This window comes from Phascolarctos cinereus, unplaced genomic scaffold (assembly GCF_003287225.1).
Source record: "Phascolarctos cinereus isolate Bilbo 61053 unplaced genomic scaffold, phaCin_HiC Scaffold_4;HRSCAF=312, whole genome shotgun sequence".
In the NCBI taxonomy this organism is placed as follows: domain Eukaryota; kingdom Metazoa; phylum Chordata; class Mammalia; order Diprotodontia; family Phascolarctidae; genus Phascolarctos; species Phascolarctos cinereus.
This window is the reverse complement of record NW_027555847.1, coordinates 267958163-267978151: the sequence shown is the minus strand read 5'-3', so window position 1 is coordinate 267978151 and position 19989 is coordinate 267958163. Positions and strand designations below refer to the sequence as shown.

The window sequence follows — 19989 nt, the reverse complement described above, 5'->3', positions numbered from 1 at the left end:
GCACTAGTTGTTCCAAATGTCTTAAATCAGCTGCTAGGCTGGTATTTGTGGTAGTCACACTAAACTGCAGTCACCAACTGAAGCAGGATGAATGATGTGAAAAGGAACCAGCTTCACCTGGATGCTAATGAGATGCCTGCCCTTGGCCAGAAAGAGGACAGTGTTCCAGGTAATAAAGAGTTAGTGCAGAGACTGTGAGGTGCTAGCAGTTGGATACACCAGGGATTATATTTTCTGCCATGCTCTCTCTCTGTGGATCTTGCATAGGCCACTGATGAATATTTACTAATAATTGTGGGAAACAGGACATTAGGCATCCTGTTGTCTCCTCTAGCCCTATGATTCTAAAAGCTGTTACAGAGTTTTTCGGTTTACAACCTGAAGAAACAGAAAGAAATAATAAAAGAATTATTCCTTGAGTCTGAGAAAGGGGGTGAGGAAGAAGAAAATTAAAGCTAAATGACTAAAAAGCAATGGTGTGTCCAAATATTAATTATTTAGAATATGTTTCTATGTATATGTAGGTGTTTGAGAAGACAAGGAAGAGGGAAAAAAACAGACTGAGAAACATGCTTGTTAAGGATAAGAATAATTTTGAAGAATGGCATTTTGGCAGTATAAAAACAAATCTTAAAAGTTTTTGAGTAAATTGTTTTCTTTCCATTATTATTATGGTTACCCTTATTATTTATTATTAACTATTAATTCTTTCAGAACACAAGGATTTTTTTTTATTTTTAATATCTGGGACTTCTGGTAGAAAATATTGGGATTTTGTTATTTTATACTAGAAATAGCTTATGTGGCCATAATGAGAAAACCATAGATCTTGACCAAATTCCATATTCAATATGGAAAAAGTTTCAGAAGAAACTGAAGGCTTAAAAGATAACAGGTGAGATCTCTGCAACTGCTCAAAGAATTCAAAGAATAAATTGGAGACTAGGAAAATGGATAATTTGTCATTTGACAAAAAAAAAAGATCCCCCAAACCCACCATTTTGTTATTTTAGTGAAAAATAATTTTAGTAGAAAATAACATCCATTGAGTTTATAAATGCTTTGCTATTTTGGATTTTATATACTAAGCACATCTGCTTGCTGAATGATATTTCTTTAAATGGCTGTAACCCCAATTTGTTTGCAAAGGTGCATGCAAGTGATGAATTTGTCCACAGAACTTTTATGACAATATGACTATAAAAAACCAAACCAAACCATGGAGCACATGGCTCAGGGGAAAATGGATGCCACTTGTCAGGCATGTAGTAGAGGGGAATTCTACTTCAGATTGCATTGGACCAGGGAACCTGTAAAGTCCCTTCTAAACGCTAAGATTTTATAGTCCTGTGATACTTTGTCAAGAAGTTTTACACTTCCTTAAATTAAGTATTGATTCCTTTCCTCAGGGAATATAATAGAGATAAGCCATATGCATTCAAAAAGCAAGAATATGGGTTATAATTCAATAATTTCAAAATGACTGATATACACAGAAAATACTATAGGAGTTCAGAGGAGGGATACATCACTTTGGGTAGAGGGGCAAAAGATTTTGTGGAGGCGATAGGACTTGAGGTGAACTTTGAAATGTAGGTAAGATGCAGATTGGCAGAGAAGACGGGGAAAGCATTTCATGATGGGAATCAACATGAACTAAGGTAGAGAAATGAAAATGAACAATGAGCCAATGAACAGATCACACTGATTATAGTGGGAAAAGTTAAAACTAAGGTTGAAGACAGATGCAGGCCAGATTATGGAGAAGCTAAACTCTTCATTTTACAGATGAGTAAATTGAATTCAAAGGGATAAAGTGACTTGCTCAAAGCCACACAGCTAGTAAACAGTACAAAGAACTAGACTGCAATGAGTTAAGGAAGAAATGAGTGGGGAGGAAGTACAGGCAGGCATGTAGAGCAGTGGTGTCAAATTCAAATAGAAATGAAACCCTGGGAATTGCATGTTACTTAGAAAACCACAAATTAAAATTATCTATATTGTGTTTTGCTTTATTATTACACATTTTTCAATTACTTTTTAAAAATTACATTTTAATCTGATTCAGGCTGCAACAGAGTTTTGTGGACTACTTGTGGCTGTATGTTCTATCTAGGACCCCTCTGGTAGATGATTGATATTCAAGGAGTTTGTCAGAGAAAGGAAGGAGAGAGAAATAGCCTTGAATGGAGTATGACATTTTTATTTTAGGTTTGCAGATTAAACTTTCCAGAGGATTCACTCTTCAAAAGAATTGAAGTTTTATATAGGGTAAATTGCTAAGAGGTAGCTGTGTTTCTTTGGTCATGGTCCCCTGGCCCAAACAGTACGCTTATGGTTTTGTGAAGATCCAGTGAAATGACATTTACTGAAGGAGCCATTGTGTGGACACAGACATAGACAGCTGGAGACTGAGATCTCCTTTGTGCTCAGAATTGTTCCTCTTTCACCCTTAGGATGGAAGTAATGCTTGAGGTCAGAACTTGTTGCAGAGAGAAATCTGATCTAGGGGGTAAAGATAGGAATGGATCCCAATTACTCCCAAATGGAAAGCTTCTATTGTATTCTGAGACTACTAGGTACAGAGATTCTATAATCTCTTTCCTCAGAACCGGCCAATTGAATTTTATTGCATTTTCTTGATGAAGATCTTTTATTTTGGTCTTACAGAGATCACAGGAACTCGATGTTTGCGGAACCGAGAGCTACTGAGGAAAAGAAAAGCTGAAGCCCAAGAAAGACAAACTGCACAATGGCTCGGGTAAATTAGTGAAAGTGGAATATGAGTACGTTGTAAAGAGAGCAGGTGGCACCCGAGGGAATCTAGATAACAGTGTGAATAACGTTAATTGCTTATATTTGTATATAGAGTTCACAAAGTGCTTTTACATAGAGAGACACTGTGGTATAGTCGATAATGCTGGACTTAGGGCCAAGAAGCCCTGGATTCAAATCCCGTCTCAGATGTTTACTAGCCATGTAATTTTGGACAAGTCAGCTGACCTCTATGAGCCTCAGTTTTCTCATTTGGAAAGTGGGGAATTTAGGTGATGCAGTGGATAGGCCTCACTCAGATCTTTAGTCAGAAAGATGCATCTTCCTGAGTTCAAATCCAGCCTCAGACATTTACTAGCTTGTGACCCTGGACAAGTCACTTAAGCCTGTTTGCCTCAGTTTCTTCATCTGCAGAATGAGCTGGAGAAGGAAATGGCAAACCACTCCAGCATCTCTGCCAAGGAAAGCCCAGCTGGGGTCATGCAGAGTCAGACACGACTGAAAAAGACTGAACAACAAAAAGTAGGGATAATGACATCTATCTCAGAGTTGGTCTATCAAATAAGACGATATAAAACTCTTTGTAAATGTTAAGGTGACATATACATGTATTATTTGTTTGAGGTTCATAAAAACTACATGTGGTAGAAAGAGCAAATATTTTCTTTTTGTTGTTGTTGTTTGTTTGTTTGTTTTTTAGTGAGGCAATTGGGGTTAAGTGACTTGCCCACAGTCACACAGCTAGGAAGTATTATGTGTCTCAGGCCACATTTGAACTCAGGTCCCTCCTAACTCCAGGGTCGGTGCTCTATCCACTGTGCCACCTAGCTGCCGCCGAGCAAATATTTTCTTATGTGGAGACGGCCAAGTGGTTTAGTAGTAAGAACACAGGATTTGGAGTCAGAAGTCAAATTCCATCTTTTATTCTTTTTTTGACTGGCAATTTGGGTTAAATGACTTACCCAGGGTCACATAGCTAGTACATGTCTGAGGCCGGATTTGAACTCAGATCCTCCTGACTCCAGGGTTGGTACTCTATCCACTGCACCTGCTTCCACCTCCACCTGCCTCCTAGCTTTTATTCTTAATGCCTGTATGAGTTTGCACATTACTCCTCTGGATCTCATTCTCCTCATCTACAAAATGAAGGAGCTGGATGAGATGATCTTTAGATGTCCATTCAGCTCTATATCCTCTGATTCCTATTTTATAGATGAACAAATAGACTTTCCTAGAGGTGAAGTGACTGGTCCACAGACTAGCAAGTAGTCAGTGATGGAGGCTAGATGGGAACCATGTTTTCTTACTCTTACTACAGTACTAGATTTGAAATCAGGAAAAGGAGTCTCCCTGACTGGGCCCAATACTCCAACCTCTGTGTCATCTAGCTGCCCATTCCTTTACATAAGACACCAAAATAGAGGGCTGTTCTAGACTGGGCTGTAAGCAGGATCAAGAGAGTCAAAGCAAAAGCTGGAAATTGCATGGAAGCCAGAAATAAAGATGTAACCATGAGGGAAAGCTGGCTGGTAGTCAGGTTCCAGGGAATACATAGGACAAGACAGAGATAAAGACAGTATTATTGGCTTCTGATCTGTCAAGTGGTGTGGCCAGCAAAGAGATATGATATGCCAGAGATTTTAGGATCTTGAAATTAAAGCCAATTTGTCTCATACAGGAAGCTTCTTATTTTCTTCCTAGTATGGCTGGACTGACTTCTCAAGGACCGACTATTCCCAGGTTAGAAAAGAAAAACAAGCATTTGTTAAGGACTTATGTTACGAATAGTATCTCTTTTGATCTTCAGAACAACCCTAGGAGGTGGCTGCTATCATTATCCCCATTTTACACTTGAGAAAACTAAGTGACTGGCCGAGGGTCACACAGCTAGTAAAGATCAAAGGTCACATTTTAATTCAGGTCTTCCTGATTTCAGGATAAGCATTCTCTGTATTGCAGCACCTAGCTACTTTAACAGAAGGCTTAAGAGGTGCTATATCACAGCAACTCAATCCCAGTGTCTGATTGAACTGAATCTGACCAAGTCACTATTACTACATTTTTTCTCTCATCACTTTTTTCCTTCCACAGGACAACATAAATGGAAATAATAGAATTTAGACTCAGAAGTCATCTTCTCTAATCCCTTCTTGAACCTACTAGAATGAGAGAAGGCATCAATTTATGCCTAGTGCCCTTCAAATATCTCCCAGTTAACTCACGTTAGATACCACGTAGGCATGGACAGATTATCTGAGACTCTTAAAGACCCAGTGGAAAAAGCCTTAGATATATCGGAGGACCTGGATTTGATTTTAAGTTTCTGCACCTTTGGGCAAATTCACAAAACCTATTTCTCCCTCTGTAAGATGAAAGGGTTGGACTAAATGACCTCTAGGATCACTTCTTGCTCTAAACCTAATAATACAGTATACTAAAATACCTTTTCCTACCCTCTCTACTCCTAAATCCTGGATGAAAGTGTGTTCTAATTACTTCCTTAGGTGTGCAGATCCTGGACTCTGACTCTCCAGTGGGCTGGCCATGAGCACTAGAGTTCCCAGAGTTAGTTATACTGCGATGCTATATTTTTACACATATGCTGAAATCATGTTTTTTTTTTTTTAATATAAATTTATTTATTTTTAGTTTTCAACATTTACTTCCACAAGTTTTTGCGTTCCAAATTTTCACCCCATCTCACCCTTCCCCCCACCCCAAGATGTCATGCATTCTGAATATCCCTTCCCCTACTCTGTCCTCTCTTCTATCTCTCTCCCCTTCTCTTATCCCCTTCCCCTTCTATTTTCCTGTAGGGCAGGATAGACTTCTGTACCCCATTTCCTATATTTATTTCCCAGTAGCATGTGAAAACATTTTTTTTAAACATATGTTTTTAAAACTTTAGGTTTCAAATTGAAATCATGTTCTTGAATCTTCTTTTGTTGTTCTAACAGATCACAGAACCAAAGCAAACGACAAAGAACAGCAAAAGGCCGAGGCCGGCCACAAACTAAAGAAACAAAGAAGGAGCCTCCACTACAAGTTGTGAGAGTGGAAAAGGAAGAAAAAGCAAAGAAGGAACTGCCATCTCTAGAGCAGCAGAAGGAGCCACTGGTGACTGCTGCCGAGGACTTTCATTCTACAGAAAACCAAGAAGGGACTATGATAGAACATGCCCCTAAAACATATCAGTATGCAGCTATGACTCAAGATTATGCAACTGAAACATACCAAGAGACATCTGAGCCTGAGGATCTTTCTCCTAAAACACGCCAAGAAACAGCTGTGCCTGAAAAACATACCTCTACAACATACCAAGAAACCACTGGGTTTAAAGAGATGCCTCCTAAAACATGCCAAGAAGTAGTTGTACCTGAATCTTTCTCTCCTAAAAGATATCAAGAAACAGCTCTTCCTAAAGATTGCTCTCTGAAAATACGACAAGAAACAGCTATCACTGAACGCTATTCACCTAAGAGATGCCAAGAAACAGCTGTACCTGAAGAGCTTCCTCCTAAAACATGCCAGGAAATGGGTGTGTCTGCAAAATATACCCTTGAAACATACCAAGAAGCATCTGTACCTGAAGATCTCTCTCGTAAAACATGCCAAGAAACAACTGTGCCTGAAAAACATACCTCTACAACATACCAAGAAACCACTGGGTTTAAAGAGATGTCTCCTAAAACATGCCAAGGAACAGTTGTACCTGAATCTTTCTCTCCTAAAAGATACCAAGAAACAATTCTCCCTAAAGATTGCTCTCCGAAAATGTGTCAAGAAACAGCTGTCACTGAAAACCATGCATCTAAGAGATGCCAAGAAACAGCTTTACCTGAAGAGTTTTCTCCTAAAACATGTCAAGAAATAGGTGTGTCTGCAAAATACACCCTTGAAACATACCAAGAGACAGATGTTCCTGAAGATCTCTCTCCTAAAACATTAAAAGGAAGAGCTATAACTGAAAATTCTTCACCTAAAAGATGCCAAGAAACAACCATTTATGAAGCACTTTCTCCTAAAACATGCCAAGAAAGAGCTGCACCTGAAAAATACACCCTTGAAACATGCCAAGAGACAGCTGTCCCAGAATCTTCCTCTCCTAAAAGATATCAAGAAACAGCTGTTCCTAGAGATTGCTTTCCTAAAACACATCAAGGAACAGTGATCGCCGAAAACTATGCATCTAAGAGATGTCAAGAAACAGCTGTGCCTGAAGAGCTGTTTCCAAAATTGTGCCAGGAAATGGCTGTGTCTGAAAGATACACCCTTAAAACATACCAAGAAACAGTTGTGCCCGAAAAACATACCTCTAGAACATGCCAAGGAGCAGCTGTGCCTAAAGATTGTTCTCCTAAGACATGCCAGGAAAGGGCTATGACTGAAAAAGGTGTCCCTAAAATGTACCAAGAAACAACTGTGTGTGAAAGTAGCTTTCCTAAACCGTTCCAGGAAATGGATGCACTTGAGCAACATACCTCTAAAACATATCAAGAAACAGCTGTGCCCAAAGATCTTCCTCCTAAAACACACCAGGAGAGACCTATGCCTGAAAAATATACTCCGAAAACATACCAGGAAACAGCTGTACGTGAAGTTCTCTTTACTAAAACATGTCAGGAGAAAAATGTGCTTGAAAAACATGCCCCGAAGATGTCCCAAGAGAGGGCTGTGGCTAAAGATCTCTTACCTAAAAAATGCCAAGAAAGTGATGGAATTAAAGAGTATCCTATGGAAACACACCAAGATACAGCTGTGGCCAAAGATCTCACTCCTAATATAAGCCAGAAAATATCTGTGCTTGAAAAATATTTCCCTAAAACATACCAAGAAGCAGCTACGCCCACAACTCTCTTGGCTCAAATACGCCACAAAACAGATGGTCCGGAAGAATATCCTACCGAAACATACCAAGAAAATGCTATGCCTGTAGTTCAGGATCCTGGAACACACAGAGAAACTGCTATGGCTATCATTTGTCCTCCAAGTAGGCTTCCCCTTTCATTAAGATGTTCAAATAGAAGTGAAGGTTTGCATTGAGTAACTATCTGGATTTAAAATATTCAAGTACTGTTGAATCCCGGGCAAGTTTCTTAATAATAATAATAATAATAATAATAATAGCTAATTAGGTACCAGGCACTGTGCTAAGTGCTTTATAATTATTATCTCATTCGGTCCTCACAAGGAGGTAGGCGCTATTATTATTCCCTTTTCAGATAAGGAAACCAAGGCAAACATAAATTAAGTGACTTGCCCAGGGTCATACAACTAGTGTGAGATCTGAGGGTGGATCTCAGGTCTATCCTGACTCTAGGCCCAGATCTCTAACCACTGTACCACGGAGAGCAATTGGTCTAGAGACTCTCAAATGTCCCTGACAGCAGGCTATTTATAACTCTCAGGTGTACAGGTTTCTGTCTGTTTTACACCTGGGGTTTACCCCCTCATCTCAAGGGCACTGGTTGATTTCAGAGCAAACACTCCATCTGTGGTTTCAATCAGTGCATACTTGAGGAAAACGATAAAAAATGAAAGCTTGCAACACCTACTTAGTCTTAGCCAATGAAGGGATAGTAACCTAACAGAAATAATATATAAAATATTATAAATTTTATAATATAAAATATTCTATACAAAACATATAATATTACAATAGGATATTAAATATTGTATAATATATAAAATAGTAATATATTAATTATAAAAATTAACCAGAGTGCTTAAGGAAGGGTGTGTTTTAGTTTATTTTTCTTGTAAATTCATAAGGGGTTTTTTTTTTGGTGGTGAACAGTTTTTTGAACACAATTGAATCCTTCCTTGATGACGGGTGATCTCACAGTGCCTTGTGGCCATCATTCTGCACATAAGTTCTTCTCATTCAATATTGTAGGAAGAGGTAGAATATTTAGATGAATTTCTACTGGCCCTATGATATTTCTTGGATTTTAAACCCTTGATAATGACTCATTTCTTTGTCAGATAGCTGCTTTTAAAAAGAGAATTCAATGAAACACCATGATAGAGAATTTTGATTAATTGGATGCAAATTTTGAAGTTTTACTGCAGCATTGTGTAAGCAATACCCTCATTCTGCCCCCCCCAAAAAAAAAGTAGGTGTGAACAACTGTAGGAATATAAAACTAGAGTCAACTAAAACCAAGATAATACCTCATCTCTAAGAATTTACATTCTGAAATTTTGATGCAAACCATTTACGTCTATCTTATTTTGTTTTACAGAACTGAAAAAAATAACAGAAGCAGAGGAACCAGAAAAGCCTGCAATTCTGAGTCTTTCCCAGGAGAATAAAGCAGAGATTGATTACTATAGGTTTCAACAACTACCTCAACCATAATAGTTTCAAACTAAAGATATAGTATACTAATATTTTAAATGCACAGTTTCTCTGCATGCAATCAACTACAGATCTCTATAGTATTTGACAACAACTTGACTCAGGGATATTTTCCTGTATGTACTCTGTATTTAATATATTTAAAGACCTGGCTTCAGCTATGGTGACAAATTTGTGTGTACTGGGGAACTGGGGGTAGTGGGAGCAGATTGGATAGGAGTGGGGGGGGAAGGGGGAAAAACTGAGGACCATCTTTTTGTTACCTCAGAAAACGAAATTGTTTTAATTAATTCTTGATATTAAGTGATTAAATGATTAGGAACATTTAAAACCTTTCTTGGCAGTTTCTTGTTTTCTTGTAAACTTAAATATTAACATAGTAATAATTTTATTGTTTTGCTTAGGCTTTTTAAAAAATTTGGTTGTTTTATTAGTGTAGCAGTTTTACTTACTTCTATGAGGATCCTCAAAACCTACCTGGTGTAGGGGTGTGTGTGTGTGTGTGTATGTGTGTGTGTGTGTGTGTGTGTGTGTGTGTGTGTGTGTAATAGCTTGTTTTTTGTTTTGTTTTGTTTGGTTTGGTTTGATATATATATATATATATATATATATATATATATATATATATATATATATATAATATATATATAACCTTTGTGTCAGCGGCTTCTTCCTAATGTAAAGCAATAGGATACACTTCGGGGGACTCCTCACTTCTCTGGCTCATTGCCTGGATCCTGACAATGTAGGAATTTGAATGTCTAATACTCTTTACACCAAATACATAGTTATGAAGTCTCAAAACATGAACAGTTTTATTTACAGGTTAATAGAACTAAGCAGGACTCACATCTGAGGCCATAGAAAGAAGTAAAATTCACCAGTGTAATTTCAGTTAGTTACTTAAAGCATAGGGTGTCCCAAAAGTCTTAGTGTAGTTTTAAGATCATTACCAAAAATTGCACTAAGACTTTTGGGACACCTTGTTTTATCCTAGGGTTGGCACTCCAGCACAGATGGTTGGCAGTTGCTTTTCTCTATTGGTAGTCCCCTTCCTATCATCTTTGCCTGCCAAGTATTGCTTAAAATTTTCCCCTTAAACCCTCCCTCATCTCGTACCTTCCCTATTACAGAAGAGGCCAACACCATCCTTCCAGTCCCTCACTCTCATAATCTAGGAATCATCCTGGATTCACCCCCCGAGCCACCTGTGAGCTGGTGTCATGGCCTGTCGATTTCACCTTTGCAACATCTCACCAGTCTGCCCCCTTCTCTGCCCCTCTGGTGCAGGCCCTAATTACCTCACATCTTGATTATTATAGGAGTCACCAGCATCCACCAGCAGGTGGATCTGCCTGTTTCAAGTCTTTCTCCACTCCAATCCATCCTCCATTCAGCCACCAAAGTGATTTTCCTAAAATCTGTACTCTGCCATCCAGTGACACTGTCCTCTTGGCTGTTCCACAAACGAGACACTCCATCCCTCAGCCTTAGGCATTTTCTCTGGCTGTCCTCCCTATCTGCAACACTCTCTCTTCTCCACTCTGACTACTGACCTCTTTGGCTTCCTCCAAGTCCCAACTAAAATCCCACCTTCTTCAGCAAGCCTTCCCCAATGCCTCTTAATTACAAGACTTCCCCTCTTTTAATTATTTCATATTTATCCTGCATATAGTCTGCTTTGTACGTATTTGTTTGCATGTTGTCTTCCCTTTTAGATTGTGAGATCCTTGGGAGCAGGGACTACCTTTGGCCTCTTTTTGTATCCCCAGTGCCTAGCACAGTGCCTGGCACACAGTGGGTGCTTAATAAATGTTTATTGACAATTGAATCTCTGACAAGTCTTGCCTCCTGCCCTTCTCAGCAGGTATCACTGGTTGCTTTTCCCCACCACTGTCTTCCACGGCTGCTATCTCCTATAATTCAGTTAGTTAGCTTCTAGAAGACAGCAGTCATTGTCCCCAACTCCTTTCTTTTTCTTTTGCATTTGTGCTATTCTCAGCACCTAGGCGTGGGGCTCTGAACTATTTTTTCTATGTCATAGACTTTTTTGACTGTTTGGTGAAGCCTATGAATTCCTTTGAATTCCTATGAATGTTTATAAATGCATGAAGCTAAATACAGATGATTATAAAGGAAACCAATATATTGAAATATACTAAAAAAAAAAAGCTTTTGGACCATAGGTTAAGAACCTCTATTAGAGCAGGAAGTTCTTTCCCTTTCCTGGGGGACTAGTTCTTAATGAGTATCTCATATGGTAAAGGAACTTGGGATATGTTTTAGGACTCAAAAACACATTCCTGTTATGTCTACCCCTATTTTTGCATACTGTCCCCTACAGGACTAAGCCTCACACACTAGGGGTTTGGGGGCTATAGGAAAGTTCTTTCCTTCCATCTTACAATGTACCTCCTCTTGCAGTATCACGTGTGTTCATGGAAATTTATTAGCACTCACAACCCATCCTGCCAGTGCAAAAGGCATGGAGGAGTGCCTCACTCTCAGATGTTCACTCTGCCCCCCAGGGCAGTTGGGCTAGTTTATTCATATTTTCTAGGGTTGTTTCTGAAAATATCTAGAAAAGGGAAAAGATGGAGCTCGTTCCTCCTAATGCAACTATCCTTATGGCCAGAGCTACTTCTCTTGATCCTCTAAAAACTTCTTCCTGACTTCTCTATTTTTGTTAATGACACAGCTATCATCCTGACCACACACTGGAACACTCAGGAATTATCTTTCAGGACTCCCTCTTCTTCATTCTACATGTTCAATTATTTATTAGAATCTATCATTTCTTGCCTCCACAATATCACCTGAACTGTTTACTCTCTGACCATTCCTTCTCAGTCTCCTTTGTTGGATCTTTATCCATGTCAAAATCATGATTGGGGCAGCTAGGTGGCACAGTGGATAGAGCAGCAGCCCTGAAGTCAGGAGGACCGGAGTTCAAATCCGGCCTCAGACCAAACACTTGACATTTACTAGCTGTGTGACCCTGGGCAAGTCATTCAACCCCAATTGCCAACCCCCCCCCCAAAATGACAAAACCCATGATTAGAGAGTGAGTGTCCCCTAACACTCTATTATGGGTCCTTTTTCTCTTTATGCTATCTCTCTGATAATCTCAGCTGTCATGGGTTCAAATATTATCTCTATGCTGATGATTCCCAGATCTATAGACCCAGCCTCAGTCTCTCTGGGGTTTCAGACCCGCATCAGCAACTTTGTAGTGGACATTTCATGCTGGATGTACAGTAGGCATTTCAAACTTCACACGTCTAAAACACTCATTATCTTCCCTCCAAAACCCACTGCTCTTCCAAATTTTTACATTACTTCAAAGAGCACTGCCATCCTTCTAGTCCTTCAGGTTCACAACCTCTTTCATTCTCATTCACTGTATATATATCCAATCAGCTGCCAAATCTTGATGTTTCTACTTCCACAGATCTCTTACAGGAGGCCCTTTGTCTCCATTCACACAGCCACCACCCTAGGTCAGGCCCTCATCACCTTGCCTGGACTACTTCAATAACCTAATATCTCTCCTTGCCATAAGTGTCTCCCCATTCCAATCTATTCTCCACACGGATGCCGGTGATTTTCCTAAAGCAGAGATCTGTCCATGGCGTCTCCCTATTTTGTAAATTTCAGTGGCCCCGTTACTTCTCGGATCAATTAAAAACTGCCTCATTTAGCATTTAAAGCTTTTCACAAACCATACCCTTCATACCTTTCCAGACTTCTTATGTCATTGGTCCTCTTCGAGAACGAATGATGAACAACAACAAATATTATCACTCCCTGCAGGTACTGTGCTGTCCAGTATATTTTCTTAAGTATAGATAATCAACAAATCAAGTCCTGATCTGTAGCTTTTGCTAACTTTTGAGGTATAAATGCTCACCACTGAAAATACAACAATGGCTTTAGCAGAGTCCTTGTGAGCTGGCTACAACATGCCCCTGTACTGTTCCTCTTACAATCCCTCACTTCCTTCAAGATTCAATTCAAAGGCTATTTTCTGTGGGTTTTTCCTGGTCATCCCAGAAACTAGTGCCTTCATTTCCTCCTCTACAGTTATCTTCCATTTCTATCATCAGTGCTTACCCCAGTAACTGGTACCTAGTAATCTCTTGATTAATTTGTCTCTATTACCAGTGTGGTCAACCTAGTTCAGATTCTCAATTACCTCTCCCCTCCTCCCATACATTCTACTTGCTACCACATTTCTCTTTGTAAAATATAGATTTGGATCATGGTATTCCCTATTTAGAAACTGTCAATCACTTTCTTCCACCTACCAAATAATGCTGAAATTCTTTAGCCTAAGATTCAAGACTCTTCATACTTTGGCCTTGATTTATCATTTTTAGGCACATGACATTTCATACTACTCATCTTAATGAGCTTTAAGCCAAGCAAGACTTTTTGCTCTTCCTTTAACTGACACTTTTCCACCTTGGCATTTACATTCTCCCTCCACTCCTGCCCCACTCTAATTCTTATCTTTCTTCCAAAGCCCAACCTAAATGCTGTTGTCCAGGATGCTTTAACTAGAAGAAAAGTGATCTCTTCTTAAAAGTTTCACATTTGACTTAATATTATGGGTTTGTTTGTCATGTTCCCTATTACCCCAAGTGGAAAGGAACCATGTCTTCTCTTTATACTCCAGCACCGTTCCAAGTAACCAATAGATATTGCTAAATAAAAACAAATTTACTTTTTTCATAAAACATTAATTCATCAATATACTATCTCATCTGATTCTTACAAAAGTAAGAAGTAGATGCTATTATTATCCCCATTTTACAGTTGAGGAAACTGACGCAAACAGATGAAGTGACTTGCCTAGGATTGCACAAGTAAGTGAGGCTGAATTTGAACTTGGGTATTCCTGATTCTAGGCCCAGCACTTTAACCACTCTGCCACCAGCTACCTGTAAGTTACAAGTTACATGGTCAATGAGAAAATGCCAGCCTTACGAAAAAAATACTTCAACATTCATTTTGTTGTTTAGCCTACTAGTCCACATAACCTCTCTAGAGAATACTGAAACAATTTCTCAATGTCAAAAGTAGAAATGGTAATGTGAAATTCAATGGAAAAAGATGTTTAGGACACTAGTCCTACTCTTATGCTTGTATTTGTATTCCTAACACTTAGCACACAGTAAGTGCCTGACAAATGCTTGGTTGACTGACCTGATGCCCCATCATAGTATGAGTATGACTCTGGGTTCGGTCAGCACAGTCCAAGCTTGGGCAGGTCCTGTCAACCTGGAAAAGCTTCTAAGCTCAACATAGTTAAGTTTAGACATGCTTGTTGTTAGGTGATTTTCTTTCAACAAAGCAACTCATGAAGATGTCTACTAAGGCTCAGAAAGGTTGAAATCTTGGTGGATTCTTGAAGTATCATAGAAGTAGCATCATCTTCTTTTACAAAAGGAAGATTTGATATAAAAACCTTTGTTGAAATTAATCATTCCTTAGAGTACATAAAAATGGACTTCGGGCATTATTAAATTAGCTGCAATTACACATTTTAGTTAAGATTCATTATTATGCCTCACAAACATTTCATTGGTAGATATACTTCTCTGTCACTGTAAAAGGATCTCCTGAAAAATTATCTTGAAATTTGACCAAAACATACTATTTTGAAAAATTTGGAGCTATGCCAAGAAAATTTCTGATTTATATAATGTTTTTTAAGTACTATACCTTCCAGTTGTAAGCAATGCCTATGTGGTAATATTAAAAAAAAACAAACATTGTGCTCCTTTAGTTGTAAATACACTATACTTGTGAGGAAGAGTGGATTGTAGAAAGCACACTAGACTTTTAGTTGGAAGACCCAGGACTATGTCAATTATTTACTAGCTATTTAATCTCTACCCTTCAGTTTTCTGTGAAAATGAGGATAACACCCCCCTGTTATTTCAAAAGGAATTTTGTACAGTTCAAATAAGATTATATATTTTGAGCTGGAAGAGACCTGTGAGTCATCTAATCTAACCCCTCACTTTATAGATGAGGAAACTGAGGTCAGACAAGGACAAGGAACCTGGCTGCAAGGTCCTGCAATAAATAGCAAGCCCAGGAATAACTCAAGTTCTCTGACCATGACATGAGCTTTGAGAAAGGCAATGTATTCTACTAGGGTGTAAACTCTTTGAATGTTATCTCTATTTTATCTCATGTCCCTTGGACTATTCCTTAGAATAGTTTAAAGGATATAAGCCTCTTCAGAATCTCACTTTGCCTTTTGATGGGAACCAAACATCAAATAATTATAATGACCAAGAAACTTGGCTCTGGAAAAATGTTGAAAAAATGTATCTCCTTTGCTTCTTTGCAGAAGTGGGGGAACACCGAGTCTTCAATACTGCATGTATTTTTATACTGAATCGATATAGTTTGCTACACTGCTGTATTCTCTTTTTTAAAAAATTCTTTATTAACAAGGGGATGGATTGACGGCTGGGAAGAGAGGGGGGTGATATACATGGTGTTCCAAAAATCTCAGTGCAGTTTTAAGCTTCACAACTAGATCCTGATTAACGAATCCTGAATAGACTCCTGTGAAGTGGCTGCATTTGAAGCTATATTATATGCAAAATATTGTTATTAGTTCCAGCCAGATAGAAATACGCAATGAAAACATTTAAAATAAGGGTTTTTTTACTATTTATTAACACAACAACAAAGGACAAGAAAAATGTACTTCTGATTCAAGTTTATTACAAAGTGATAATGTAGCTATAGGAAGCAAAATTAAGAAAATAAAATTAAATTACTGAATATCTTACCTAAAGATAAGCTTACACTGATATGATGGAAACAATGTTATTCTTGTTTAACATATTTTAGCAGTGTAGACTGAATTGTCTTCTCTTTCTTTAAATCTTCATACATACGCTGGTAGGTGCAAAGAGCTTTATCCACATCTTGGCGAATTTGTATTCTTCTATCAACATTAGGGTCAGCATCCATAATTTTTTGCTTCACAACTTCTAAAGCTTGAAAGATATCTTCAAACTCTTTGAGAGTGAACTCTTTCATTTGTACATTATCTGCTTCTTCAGTATCATCGTCAACATCTTCAAACGCTCGTTGCTGATCTAAATGAAGAAAATCATCATCGGTCAATTCTTCTGAGTGCGATCCCAATAATTCTAGGACACTGTCACTTTCTAGTTCATCAAAACCAAGCTTTCTTCCTGTGTTTGTTATTTCTTCTATAATAGCTTGCTTTTGAGAAGGAAAACCTTCAACATTACTATTTGCACAATGTGGCAAAATGCACTTCCACACTTCACGCATGTTGTTTGTAGTTATTTGTTGCCAAGCATGATGAATATTTTCAATTGCATCTCTGATGTTATAATTTTCCCAGAAGTCAGTTAATGACATTACTTCATCACCTGTAGTTTTTGCAACTGCCTGTTCAAAGATTTTTCTTAGGTAGTAGGCCTTAAATGTTGCAATGGTTCCTTGGTTCATGGGTTGCAATAAAGATGCTGTGTTTGGTGGCAAAAAAATTACTTTTATATTCTCACACAATGAACCAAGTGTAGTTGGATGACCTGGAGCATTATCTAAAATCAATAATACTTTAAAGGCAATGTTGCTGTCCTTGCAATATTTTTCGACAGCTGGGCTAAAATAACTTGAAAACCAGTCTTCAAAAATAGCTTTAGTAACCCATGCTTTCTTATTTGACCTCCAAAGAACTGGAAGTGATTGTTGGTTGTAGCCTCTCAGAGCATGAGGATTTCGGGACCAGTAAACAAGCATTGGTTTTAATTTAAAATCCCCTTCTGCATTACCTCCTAGTAAAAGTGTTAGGCGATCCCTAGACACTTTAAATCCAGGTTGAGTGTTTTCTTTCTTAGAAATATAAGTTCTGGAGGGCATCCTTTTCCAGAATAAACCTGTTTCATCCACATTGAAAATTTGTTGATCAGTGTATCCACCTTCTTCAATTATCTTCTTTAAAATATCAGGAAATTTAGCTGCTATATTCTCATCTGTAGTAGCTGACTTTTCGGTAATTTTAACATTATGTAATTGACTTTGATTTTTAAAGGGATCAAAGCAACCACTGTTTGCAGTAAAAGATTCTTCACTATCTATTTCATTTCCATTTTCTTTCTCTACCTTAAATAAACTCGGAGCATTTGTTTGCATAGCTGTTTTGCTATGAGAAATGTGTTTATCATTGCAATCTTCAATCCATACAGCTAAAGGACGCTCCATTTCTATCATTGTAACACTTCTATTCCTTGTAGTTGTCTGTAAACCACAAAAAGCTGATGCAACATTGTCTTTTTCTTGTACTTCACTTGTGTGTTTTATAATATTCTGCACCGCAGCTTCAGGCACTCCTACAGCTTGTCCTGTTTTAGAATTACTATGACTACATTCGTGCTGTTCAAAAATTGTCAGGTGATCATTAGATACTTTAAATCCAGGTTGAGTTTTTTCTCTCTTAAAAATATAAGTTCTGAAAGGAATCTTTTTCCAGAATAAGCCTGTTCCACCCACATTAAAAATTGGTTGATCAGTGTATCCACCGTCTCCAATTATTTTCTTCAAAACATCGGGATAGTTGGCTGCCATGTTCTCGTCTGCACTGGCTATCTCTCCAGTAATTTTAACATGATGCAAATGAACTCGATTTTTAAATCGGTCAAACCAACCACCACTGGCAGAAAAGGTTTCCTCACTATCTACCTCATTCCCATTTTCTTTCACTGCTTTAAATAAACTTGAGGCTTTTGTCTGAATGGCAGCTCTGCTAAGAGGAATGCATTTTTTATTACAATCATCAATCCACACAGCTAAAAGACGTTCCATTTCTATCATTGTAACACTTCTATTCCTTGTAGTTGTTTGTAAACCACAAAAAGTGGATGCAACTTTGCCTTTTTTTTTAATTTCACCTGCATGTTTTATGATATTTCGTACTGTAGATTCTGGCATTCCTACATCTCGCCCTATTTTGGAGTTACTATGACCACGTTCATGCCGTTCAATTACATCACATTTTTGTTCTAATGTAATAACAAGCCTCTTTTTTTTCACACTGGCAGCATTTCCATCTGAAGTCTTCTTCCTTTTGTCCATTTTGTTACGGGCTTTTTAAAAAAATTAATGCAACTACTGGTAATATGGTACACAGCAACAAATTACATCAGCAAACTATGACAGGCAAGAGCAGAATGACATATCTGCAAGTAAAAACCTCTGACTAGCACACGCTGCATCAACTGATTTTTGGCTCACATTCAATTCAATTGCTCTCATTTTATAAGTGCACAAAACTGAATTCTGAATTATTTGAACTTGCAGTAATCATGATCTAGCTGTAATAACTTAAGAAGAATACTTGCTACAAACTTACAAAAAAGTGACATTGGAGGTTATTTAAATTTTAAAAATACTGATGTTTCTTATTAAAATTCTACATGCACCTTCTTGTGCTTCATATACAAATGTTGCTCTCTCAATTTCAGCCACAGTTTCTTTGCTTGCTTGGAGTCTCCCAAATCTATATTTATACTGAAATAAGCCAGGTTCCTTTAATTTTTTTATCTAGTTGTTAATTAAATTCCTGTGGGAAGCCTCCTTATAAAAGAAGGTAGAATTTTCTTCTTACTGCTGTTGTGGACTTGAGTTCAGCCAACCAGAGAATGCAGTTGACTTTCTTCAATATTTGCTATCCTCAATTGAAGAGACTGAAACAAAAAATTTAAATTAGAAACTTATTATTCAAAATTAAATAATCACAAAAGAAATATAAATAATTAAATTTTCAAATAATATTTTTCCCCTAAGTTAGTTATAGTGGATAGAAGCATTGGGCTTGGAGTCAAGAGGACCTGAGTTCAAACCCAGACCTCACATACTTACAGCTCTATGACTCATGACAAGTCACTTAACCTGTTTGCCTCAGATTCCCTATCTGTAAAATGGGGATATTAATAGCACCTACCTCCTAGGTTGTTGTAAGGATCAAATCAGGTAATAATTGTAAATGGCTTAGAACAGTGTCTGGCACATAGTAAACACTAAATAAACGTTAGCTATTATTATTATTATTATAATACAGCCTCAGATATTTACAAGCTCTGTGACCCTAGGCAAATCAATTAAGCTTGCCTCAGCTTCTTCATCTGTAAAATGGGGATAATAATAGCACCTACCTCCCAAGGTGGTTGTGAAAATCAAATGACGTAACCATTGTAAAGTGCCTGGCCCGCAATAGTGCTCATATAAATCTTTGCTATTATTCTTCTTCTCAAGTTAAAGCTTAAAACCTGCACTAAGATTTTTAGGACAATCTGGAGGGTCTGTCTTCATTCTTTGTACTTGTCTTTCCAGTCTAGCAATGCCTGGCACATAGTAGGTGCTTTTTTTTAAAAAAAAATCAAACACGCTCATGTATCTATCACTGCACTTAGGTGTGGATGGTGGAGTGAATTTTTTTTTTTAAAGACAGAAGCACAAAATTTTTGAATAAAGGACATAACGTCTGCGAGGATAACATTTAACCTGCTATCACACGCTGTGTGTCCCCAAATCCTGGGTCTGTGCCCCGCGTCAGCGGCCAAACCGCCCGGGCGGGGCTCCTCCCGGCCGGCGCCCGGCGGGGCGGCTCCACGCTCCGCGACACTTTCCCCCGGGGGACCTTCCAGCCCAGGCCCAGCCTAGACAAGCTGACACAGATCGCAGGTGTGTGCGCCCCAGGCCGGCAAGCCGCTCCCCGCAACGATACCTGGGACTAGTGCGTGCAAGCCCCAACCGATCTTCGGCGCTGTCCGCGGGTGAACCTGTCCTCGGAG

At 38.4% G+C, this 19989-nt stretch overlaps 1 protein-coding gene across 3 annotated transcripts; it reads left to right on the top strand.

Annotated features, from left to right (window-relative positions):
• HEMGN (hemogen) lies at positions 1-9372 on the top strand. 3 transcript variants are annotated; one of them, XM_021004467.2, is made up of 4 exons: positions 1-169; positions 2671-2761; positions 5733-7765; positions 9021-9372. In XM_021004467.2, the coding sequence occupies exons 1-4, from the start codon at positions 88-90 to the stop codon at positions 9134-9136; spliced, it is 2322 nt and encodes a 773-aa protein (XP_020860126.1). In that variant the 5' UTR covers positions 1-87; the 3' UTR covers positions 9137-9372. The 3 variants fall into 3 exon arrangements, with proteins under 3 accessions (XP_020860126.1, XP_020860125.1, XP_020860127.1); XM_021004466.2 differs by having other exon boundaries at positions 5733-7807; XM_021004468.2 differs by having other exon boundaries at positions 5733-7862; positions 9021-9076.
• The last annotated feature ends 10617 nt before the right edge of the window (positions 9373-19989 follow it).